Below are 10708 nucleotides of genomic sequence, written 5' to 3'. Positions count from 1 at the left end.
AACATACCAAAGTTTGAAATAGCTAACAACATGAAATCTAAAATATGACGCGTGGATTATATTTAAACATTGCTTTACTTAAAAGATACTCCGGATGCCTTCAACTTCACTTGGAGACAGTAATATCATGTTTACATGATTTCTAAAATGCCACATCGAAGTTCACAGCTGCCCCTTTCACAAAAAAAAAAGGGATAAATAAACAAATAAAATAAAGGTTCACGGCTGCGTTTGATGGCGTGTCCAGCCCCATTTGCTTTGGAGTGTTTAACAATTGAACACTACTGATAAACAACTAGAGCAATTAGGGCAATCACCAGAAGCAAATCTTTGGGCAAATCCGAGGAGGTGGAAGGTGGGTAGGAAAGGACTCTTGCGTGAAAGGTTTTCTTTTCACCCCTGTGCTGCTTCTTGGAACGGAACGGGTCAAAGAAAGGGGCGGCCTCCCAACCGAAGGAAGCGCACATGCCAGTGGGGAATCCAAAGTCAGATAGGGATCTGCCTCTGCCCTGTGCCGTGACAAAGATAACCGCAGCGCTAATCTTGCGACGGCGTCACATGACATCTGGTGAGCCAGGACATGATCTAACATGTCAGCTTCGTCCACGTGGTGCGCATCCATGCCGTTAAAGAAACAAGGATTTTTTTTTATTTTTTGAGTGAAGTCATTTCTTTTTCATGCTTTCAACATGTGTTTGTATCTAAAGGCTGGCAGCATAGGTCGAATGGACGCAAAGAATTTGGCGACAATTTTATCTTGTACAGTTCACGTGTTCCAAACAGAGCCGAAAAACTATCAAACTCATCTTTTCAATACATACAAAAACATGCAAATCACGTTCTCGAGAAAACCACCAAATTCATGGCTTAGTTACCATCATTTTCGAGCAATAACACGAGAAGCCGAAGCTGGAAGCACACTGGCTCGTGAGTCACGGCCTCTTTGGACGAACTGGTATGGATAAGGAGGCAAGAATGAATAATTGGGGGTGGTGGGGCCCTTCTCCGGCTGTTGCTATGCAGTTATGCTAATGGCCCTGCAACCACTCCCAGCTGGTGGAATCCACGCTATCTCCCAATCCACTAGATGCACGCACATATCTCCGGCCACTTTTGCTGCATTCCAATTCTCCATTCTCCTCTTATGCTCTGATCGGATTTTCCATGGAATAGTCAGTGTTTACATTTGGCCGTCAGTGAAAATTGCTGACATCGACATATTCTCCAGGCTGAACATTCAACAGATACAGCTGAATTTGTGCCCGCGCAATTCCTGGCGTCTGACTCTGACTATCACCACACCTATGCTAATGCATCAGAATGAAACAGACGGCTGCAAAGGATGACCGTACGCTTGTAACTTTGCAGGTGAAGAGCAAGTAGGTCAAGCGCCAAGACCATGGCGGCAATGCTTAGCATTAGGTCGCCAGTTGCAAGAGAACAAGAGACATGCCAAAAATGTAGCTCTGGATAAATATTTCCTGTCAAAGTTTGGAGGTAAAAAGGAATGTACCAAATATTGCTGATTATTCTATCTGGTATCTACAGCTTCCTTTGAAGAAGAAGAAAGGAGAAGAAGAAACGAAGAAAATAACCAGCCGATACAAATCGAGCTACATGTCCACTCTACAATTATCCAGACATGGCTAGACTCTCCAAACGCAGGAGCTTCACTCAGCCCTTGCAGCTTCAAGGGGAAACCCTTCATTGGAGGTGTTTTGTTCAAAAAAGTTTGTTCTAGTCCTGGCAGCTGGTTTCAGCTCCTTTGGATGAGCATAAACACATTTCGCGTCCGGACTAGGCAGGCATGGCAACAATTCATCAGTGAGGAAAAAATCACAGAGGAGTTAGCGCCGCCCGTTCGCCCAATTCCTAAGGTTATTCCGGGACTTCACCATAGGTTGTCTGTTTTGATGCTTGGGCTTTGGTATGTCACCCAGCTCCATTACTTGTATCGTGCGCTGCCTTTTGGCTGCACAGATGAATCATTGAACAGTTAGATAAAATCTCAATAGTAAAGATCTACAATTAACAAAAGATACGAACCATTCTCAGCTTCCTGGTACCGCTCCTGGAGCCTTCTCTTTGCTGCTTCCAGCTTCCTGTTATTATCCAAACCATCATCATAGACCTTTGGCTTTGCCAACTCTAGCCTGGCTCCTGATGAAGATTGTGCGGCGAGCCTTGATTTCTGGAGCCAAAAAAAAAAGAAGTGAATCACAACTCACAAGGTCATAATCGTTGTCAAGACCTAGGCATGGGTAGTGTGCACTTACATCCATCTGGCTCGTCGTAGGCCTTCTCTCGACAGCAGTGTGACTTTGTTTAGGTTTCATGTCACCAGAGGGTTTCTGCAGTGGAGCTGCCTTCAATGGTCTCCCAGGCCCAGATTCATAACTTGAGGGCTTAGATTGCTTGTTATCGTTGAGCATGCCATGAGGTTTCACTTGCAAACTTGAACTTTGAGGTTTCTGCAGGTTTGCTTGCCTCATTGGTGGCTCTTGCCTCGCCGGTTCTGGCCTCCTGAATTGAACTTTTTCAACAGCTCCAGGAGAACGTCGAGGAGGTTCTTGCATTGCAATTGCTGAATAGTTTGCAGGCCTTCCACCATTATTTCCCCTCTTGTTTCCAAGGCTTGCATCACTGTTATGTCTCAAGTCTGTCATGCAAGTATAATGTTAATTGTCAGCATTGAATAAGCATTGAAAACTAAATAGTTGCTGATGAATTGTTGTACTCACTTCCATCTTCATCCATTTCATCAAAGAACTTCAGGTTGTGAAGACAAAAGGTGGAAAAATAAACGCAAAGTTAGACTGTAGTTCAACAACCAAATCCAATCAGATAGTAGGAATTAACTGTATCAGTACCTCAGAGAGTTGAATAGAAGTTGGCTGGGTTGCAAAGAAGGCCCCTTCATCTAAAGGTGGGGAAGGAAGCCCTTCTTCATCTTCTTCATCGACAACAGAAGGATTTGAAGAGCCAGGGGAGTTATCTACAAATCCAAAGAATCCATATTAAGTTAAGATTTGAATCTTCATTTAAAACTTCACAAACTATGGTGTCAACAAATTCACTTCAGTTACCTGCCAGGGCAGCATTTGTAGTACTAACCCACTCATCAACCAGAACTTTCCAACCTCTGAAACACAGAATAATATGTCAACTACATTTCCAACTTCCAAGAACACTAACAAGAAAGCACTTCCAAGACTCAAGAGCACAGAAGCTAGTGTATTTTATGACTATGTAGCTGGAGGAGTCCATTGGTATATTTGATCAGTGATTCACACTACAAAGTTCTTTGAAAGGAAATGTGATTTAGCCCTTGAGTTCAAAATTCAGTAAAGGAACATGGAGCTTACTCAATGAGAGTGCGCACGAGGTGGCGAATCTGCTGTGAGTTGTGCTTCCGCAGCCGATTAACAGCCCTCCCAATCTCAGTAGCCTGCCATAAACAGCACCAAAGATTAAGAAACCAAATAGGAGCAACCAGCAAAACGAAGACACACTGACACCACATAGCTCGTATAACTTTAAGCAATATCCATTTTGTACCTTTAGAGTGGAGACAGACAATTGCATCAACTGCAGCCTCCTCAGGGACTCAAACAAAGTGGCATCCGACTGCAACAACACCATGTTTTAGCTCAGAACAATTCGAAGCTTGAAACTTCAGCAATTGAAGAAGTGAAGGAATGAACCATACATGATCTTCCTTGTGCAAAAGAAGGTCCTTGATGCGGAGGACCTCACCGACGATCTGTGACTCCTCGTCGATCTCATTGGTGAGCGCCTCGAGCTCCTCAGCCTCATGGTTCTCTTCCTCTTCCTCCGCATCATCCGCCGCGTGCTGCTGCTCATCCTCCTCCTCTTGGTCGTCATCATCATCATCATCGTAGTTGTGGCCGTAGTTGCTCGCCGCGGCGCGGCGGAGGCGCTCGTCGTCGGAGTCCGAGTCGTCGTCCTCTTCGCCGTGGCCGTGGCCCCCGCCGTGGGCGCCGTTGCTGCTGCTGTCTACCTTGCTCTCCTTCTCGGCGACGCGGCGCACGCTGCCCTTGTCCTCCTCGATGGGCGTGGCCGGCGTGGCGGACGCCGCGGCGCTGCCGAGGGACGGCGGCGCCGGCACCGCCGCGTCGCGGCGGTGCGCGGTGAAGAGCCTCTCGGCGATGCGGTCGCGGCGGTGCAGCAGCTCCCGCGGCGCGTCGGCCGCCGCCACGAGGATGGCGTTCTCGATCACGTCGCAGATGCCGGCGCCGGCGCCACGGAAGAAGTCGCGCCACCGATCCAGCCCGTCGGCCATCGCCGCCGCCGCCGGTCCCCGCCGGGCCGCCGTGACCGGACCTCCCCTCCTCGCCAAGATCGGCCTCCCCCGACTGCGATTCCCGCAACCACCACCAAGAAGCGGTGCTCCCCTGGCAGTCCCCTCCCTGCTTGGATTTTCTTTTCGTTCTTCTTATCAAATTGCGCCGCGCGCACCCGCACCAAGACCAAGAATCCAATCCCTCCCGCCCGAGGGTCGAATCAGATTCCCCCGAATCCGCGGCGCGGGGGTAGAACCAGCCAACCAATCAACCAACCGGAGAAACAGCTGGGGGGGCAAGAACAGGGCGAATCGGGAGCCGGAAGGAATCGATCGACGAAGAAACCAGCACCAAGCGCCACCTTCCTTCGCCCCCACGTCCCCGTTCCTTGACGGTTTCAACAACCCCCGCTCCAAGCCCAGCCCAGCGCGGCGCGGCGGTAGCCTAACCAAAGCAAATCTTATCTGGCCTGGCTGACCCCTGCGGAAGGAAACGGGGAGGAAGGCAAAGCCAAAGCCAGGAAGGGGAAGGTGAAGAGAGGAGACGGGGGGCGGGGTGACGAGGAACGGGGCGGATAGGGACGCGGATGGCAGGGTACGCAAACCCACGAGACCTACGCGGCTACCAAACAGCAGCAGCAACTACTACTAGTCCCTTCTTCTCCCATGGCCCATGCCTCTCGCCACCACTAGCAGCTGCGGTCGCAGTAACAAACTGCGCGTTCGTGGCGTCACCGCCGCGCCCCGCCCTCGTTTCCTGCAGCTTCTTCTAGTGGAGTGGTTTATTTACCGCTACCGAAGGGCACGGGGGGGGGGGGGGGGGGGGGGGGGGGGGGGGGGGGGGGGGGGGGGGGACGCGGCGGCCTCGTGGCTGCTTCTCGTTGCTTTGACCCTGTCGATTAGGGGGGCGCCCCTTCCGTTCGTTTGGTCTCCTTTTCTTTTAGGTGCGACGAGGCACGGAGTAGCTCGTTTGCCACGGCTCTCGCTCTTGCAAAAAATAGTTTTGACTGTTCTTTATGAAGCAGTTTTTTTACTCTAACTTATCTTGTTAAAAAAAATGTTTAGTTCACTTGGCTTTTTATAATTGATAGAGAAGATAAAAGGTCCATTATGCCCTTTCTAGTTTTCTTTCTTTTTTCTTTTTCTTTTTTTCCCCTCTTTTCTTCCTTTATAAGCCATTTTAATTTTTTTTAGAGAGTCAAACCATCTTAAGTTTGATCAAATTTATGCAATAAATTACTAACATTCATGATACCAAATAAGTATCATTAGTTTTTTCATTAAATATATTTTTATAGTATGTCTATTCGGTACCATAAATCTTTGTGATCCTCTCTTGAATTTCGATCAAACATTAAATAGTTTGATTCTCCTAAAAAGTTGGAATCACTTATAATTTGAAACGGAGGGAGTACTATTTTTTCTTTCTTTTCCCTTCCCATTCTTTTTCTTCATTCTCTCTCTTATCCACGGATCACACAGCCACACAGCCTTATCCTCTTCTCTCTTCTTGCCCTGACGTCGCCTGCATCCCTAGCTGTGCACGCCGTCGAGCTTCAGCCCAGCCGCGGGCTCCACACGCGCCGCCAAGCTCCGCCATGGACGCCGCCTCCGCTCGTGCAGCCAAGCTCCGCCATGGTTGCGACCTCAGCAGCTCTACCATGGCCTCGACCTCGTCACGCCGTCATGCTCTACCTTGGCTATTGAGCTTCGGCCTGGCCATGGTCCGCACGATGTCGCGGAGCTCCGTGCGCGCCGCCAGCCACCACTCCCGCCGCCGCCTCCACGCGCCCACTGAGCTCGCAGGTTCGCCCGATGGCAAATGTTGTAATTTTCATGAAATAGCAAGGGCACATGCATACTTTAGTGTTTTGGGTGGAGGAATGAGCCAGTATGAGCCGCTATTTTTGGCTTCTCGTCGGCGGAAGAACACAGAGAGCGCAAAAGGTGGGACTTCTCCTAGCTTTTCCTCATGAGCCATTTTTGAGTTTTACTGTTTGGCAAAGCTTTACCATAAGCCGCTCAAGAAGTCGGTGGGTGAGCCCTGTCAAGGGGCCTTAATTGCTGCTCACTCAGTTTGGTTTTGTGGTTGCTTCCATGATTATTCTCTTGATGAAGCAAAATCCTGCATTATCTCATCTGGATTATTTAGTAGACTTTGGAGAACAATTTTATTTTTTGTCAAGCCGTGAAAGCAAAGACATTTTCCCAGTATAATGCGTAGTATCAAGAAACAAAGATTTTGGGGCAGCATGTCAATCAACTTAAAAGTGACATTAGTTGAATTGAGCGGAGGGAAATTTTGTTGAGCCATAATGGCACGGCCATTTTCGATTAATGCTTGTGGAACGCCAATTTTTTTTTTTAAGCCAGATATGCTAAGCATTGGAAATTGCTGGAGTACAACTTTGAAATTAGGGCATCTTTCGAGAGCAGCGATGTCATTGTACGCAAATCTTGACGATTTTTTCACGTAATTTCTTTCTTCCTCTTAAGAAAAATAAAATACTACAGTTCGTCCGAGTCTCGAAAAATAAATGATCCCGTCCAGTGAAAAGATCGAAATCCTTCGAAAGTCCAGCCCAGCAATTGCCTAGTATTTTTGCAGTCAGCACCCTGGTTCGAGCATCTTGGCTAGCGATTTCCACGGGTGGAATGGATCCACAAGTGACATGTGTTTCTTGCTTTTGTTAAGAGGGAATATGTCTTTTGTTTTTCCGCGCCTGTGCAGTGCATCAACGTCTTCCACCAGTAGTGGCTAGCGTTGGGTGCCGGGTTCCACTCTACTGGCTGGCTGCCCGGATAGCTCAAGGGCCAGCTAGCTGCAGGACTGCATGGCCCTTCATTAATAAGGTGACCTCACATACACTGCCAGGGAGAAATACGTAGAAAAGAAAGAGAAAAAACTTTGCTATAATATGCACGTTGGAAAGGAATCAAATGCTACGGATAGGATCATAGGAACTAGGTATGATTTCCTCATCATAACCCAAATTGGCGTTGCAGCATTGATCATTCTCGCTAGAAAAATTCAATTTCCTCCAACCAAAATCGATTATTCTAGCTAGAAAAATTATTTAGAAAACTGCGTGAGTTTAGAGCCAAATGATACGCGTGATTTTCGCTATTTCTCTCTTTCTTCCTTTGCACGAGTACATGCATGCCCTCGAGCGTGCGTGCGTGTGACTGAAACCGAACAGGGTGAAACGCTCGACGTATCCTCCTTCCAGGCGTGTGAGAGGACAAACATATCTGGCGGCTTGCACATAAACCGAGGGGGTGTTTGGTACACTGCACGGGCCTTCAGCCAGGCCCGCGGGATGCAAGCGGTTTGGGAGGAGGGGGCTAAGGGTCCGTTTAGCACGGCTTTAGCTCGTGACAAAACAGCTTTGGCTCTAGTTCATCTGGAAAAGCAGCTTTTTCTGGTTCTGGCTGAAAACGTTTGGCAAAATGACTTCTCCTAGCTTTGTAGATTGGAAAGAAGGTGTCAAATGTCCAAAATACCCTTATATTTTTATGTTCTCTTTTTCTTTTTTCTCCTCATTTTCCTTTTCTTTTTCTTTCCTTTTTTTCTTTCTCTTTCCTTCTCCCCTTCTTTTCTTTTCCTCTCCTCTCTCCTTATCCATCCGCTCCTCCCTCCCGACCTTATCCGCACCCGACCGCCTGGCCCTCCTCCTCCGCCCCTCCAGCGCCACCCCGCCGGCCCCGGCTCCGTCCGCCGCCAAGGCGCCGCCCCGGTCCTCCTCCGCCCGTCCGCCGCCACAGCGCGGCCCTGCCGGCCCCGGCTCCGTCCGCCGCCACGGCGCCGCCCCGGTCCTCCTTCGCCCCTCCGCCGCCACCGGGGACAAGGATGGAAAGTGACGAGGAGGAGCCGGAATAAGCCACTTTTTTTGGCTTCCGGTGGGTGGAGAAACGTAGAGACCGCATTTTGTGGGACTTCTACTGGCTTTTGCGGGTGAGCCGTTTTGCCTTCTCCCATTTGGCACGGCTTCATCAAAAGCCACCCTAGAAGCCGCTCGATGAGCCGTGCCAAAGGGGCCCTAAATTTTAGCCCCATCACATCGAATGTTTGGACACTAATTAGGAGTATTAAATCTAGACTAATTACAAAACTAATTACACAACCCCTAGGCTAAATCGTGAGACGAATCTATTAAGCCTAATTAGTCCATGATTTGACAATGTGGTGCTACAGTAACCATTCACTAATGATGGATTAATTAGGCTTAATAGATTCGTCTCGCGATTTAGCCTAGGGTTTTGCAATTAGTTTTGTCTCGCGATTTAGCCTAGGGGTTCTGCAATTAGTTTTGTAATTAGCTTATGTTTAGTCGTCCTAATTAGTATCCGAACATCCGATGTGACAGGGCTAAAGTTTAACCCCCTCCTCCCAAACACCCCCTTATTTGGTAGGCTAGAGGGGGTCACGGGCTAGGCCCACCCGGCTGCAAAAATGACTCGCTAGGCTACACCGCATGGAACGCCAATTTTAGCCGTTTCACGTGGTGCAGGCTCGCGAGGGTGCCTTTTCGCATACGCGGAGGGAAGGCGAGAGACCGAATAGGTCTTCATGCCAGTTTTTGGGCTATCTAGGGTTACCTCCCGCCGGTATAATAGCGGGGGTTCCCGGCCGCCTTGCCTCTCCTCCCCTAGACGCGCCGCCTCCACTCGCGACTCCTCCGCTCTCCTCTCTCTCGTTCCCACTCGATCCCTCCTCTCCTCTCCTCTCCGCTCGGCGAGTTAGGGCGAAGGCGATGGCGCGGCCGGTGGCGCCGCGCCAGATCCGGAGGCGTTTGTGGTCGCCGTCACCGGCGGGCGCGGGGTCTTCATCCTCGGCGAGCGTGGGTACATGTTCACTGGTGAGCGTTGGGTCTCCGTCAGCAGCGAACATTGGATCAGTCCTTCGTCTTCGTCACTGAGTAGATCTGCTACCTCTCCGTCCCCGGCCACCTAAGCAACCTCTTCGTCCCCGACATGACCTGTTTCTTCCTCTCCACCGAGCAGATCTGCCTCATGTTCTTACTGTTCGAGTCCTCCCTCGGGTCCTCCACCAGCACATGCTACTTCCTCCTCTTCCCTACGACGGTCGTCTTCGTCTTCACACAGGTATGTCCCGGACCTCCTCCTCTCATGTCCTTAGGTTGTCGTTTCCTCTTTTATGCGATGGGATGTGGGCTGCTACGATGAATCTTTGGTACTTTGCTTCGATCTGTTGAGTTTTATTTCATGGAAGTGCAATAGATCTGTCGTGGGTGGGGTTTCAGGGAGCTGTACTTTATCCTAGGGTTTTCTTGCATGATTAGTAGGGTATCCTCGCCAGATATGCATACCTTCATGTACAACTATCATGCTTTGTTGTTATTTTCACTTCTTTACGATCTGTTGGTACTGTTATTCTATATGTTCCAGTTAATTTGTGTGAAATCCACACGCTTCTTGCGTTGGGTTCTTGGGGTAACCTCATGTTGGGGTTTCCTTTCGCGCCTAGTTGGGTATCCGCACCGGATAAGCATGTGTACTCGTAGATCTGTCAGTTTCTTGATATTTGCAGTGGCTACATTAACTTATTCAGATCTGTTGCACCTGTTGTTTGAACTGTTGAAGTTTAATTCATCTGTTAACATGTCTTGTGTAGACAATGCGTGGATGTGGAGTTGTTGGCATGAAACTGTGCATATTGCTAGTTATGTGATGTGCAGTGAGCCTCTGGGATGCTGCCTTTCGGTAGCAGCTGTGGCGATGATTGTTTTTGCCTAAGTTCAATTAGAACTATTGGTTGTTTTTCAGGATGAGCCTCGGGAAGGCTACCTGGGGTAGCAACCGAGGCTATGATCCCTGATTGATCTGTTGAACTGGATTTGGAGTTTGTGTGCATGGCGCTGATGTTGTGGAGGAGCCTCTGGATGGCTCTAGTTTCACTAGGCATCCTGGCTATGATCCCCGTGCTGTATGTTCAATTGGATGAAGGGTTTCCTTTTTGGTCGATGATGTTGAGGAGAGCCAGTGGGAGGCTAATTTTGTAGCAGCCGTGGCTATGATCCCTGTATTGTGCATCCTGTTGTAAGCTGCCACACTATAGGAAGTCTTAAGTTCCATTACGGTACTAATTGTTCTAAAATTTGTTCCTTTTAATGCAACATTGTAGATGGACTTGCACGAGTACCGTGCCAGGATGGCTTCTCAAGCTGCTGCTCTTGTTGTTGTACGCATTACATTCCTGTGCTCTAGGTTTAGGAGGGCCACATCTGATTCGTATGAGGACGAGTGCACTGTTTGGGTCCCTAGGAATGTGGTGGATGTTGAGAGACAGACAAACCTAGATAAAATTTATAACTGCATAGAGGTTGAGTCTGTAAGCATGCTAAGGATGCATAAAGCTCCTTTCTTTCAATTGGTAAACCTATT

General features: G+C 49.0%; 1 protein-coding gene across 1 annotated transcript; it reads right to left on the bottom strand.

Annotated features, from left to right (window-relative positions):
* Positions 1 to 1450: 1450 nt before the first annotated feature.
* LOC117849848 (probable mediator of RNA polymerase II transcription subunit 26b) lies at positions 1451 to 5050 on the bottom strand. Its single transcript, XM_034731554.2, has 9 exons — positions 3710 to 5050; positions 3559 to 3627; positions 3366 to 3448; positions 3087 to 3142; positions 2871 to 2995; positions 2742 to 2769; positions 2277 to 2659; positions 2047 to 2191; positions 1451 to 1972 (listed from the first exon to the last, which is right to left on the bottom strand). Exons 1-9 carry the CDS (start codon positions 4301 to 4303, stop codon positions 1848 to 1850), a joined length of 1608 nt encoding a protein of 535 aa, XP_034587445.1. The 5' UTR covers positions 4304 to 5050; the 3' UTR covers positions 1451 to 1847.
* Positions 5051 to 10708: the final 5658 nt, after the last annotated feature.

The sequence above is a fragment of the Setaria viridis genome, chromosome 3 (genome assembly GCF_005286985.2).
Source record: "Setaria viridis chromosome 3, Setaria_viridis_v4.0, whole genome shotgun sequence".
NCBI classification, from domain to species: domain Eukaryota; kingdom Viridiplantae; phylum Streptophyta; class Magnoliopsida; order Poales; family Poaceae; genus Setaria; species Setaria viridis.
Note: the sequence above shows the minus strand (reverse complement) of the source record. Positions and strands in the feature narration are given on the sequence as shown.

Excerpts from the sequence above, each read along its gene's own strand:
- LOC117849848 (XM_034731554.2), bottom strand. The coding sequence starts at position 4,303 with ATGGCCGACGGGCTGGATCGGTGGCGCGACTTCTTCCGTGGCGCCGGC. Across the intron at positions 3,449-3,558 it reads TGTCTGTCTCCACTCTAAAG|GCTACTGAGATTGGGAGGGC; the intron begins GTACAAAATGGA and ends TGTTTATGGCAG. Across the intron at positions 2,996-3,086 it reads TACAAATGCTGCCCTGGCAG|ATAACTCCCCTGGCTCTTCA; the intron begins GTAACTGAAGTG and ends TTGGATTTGTAG.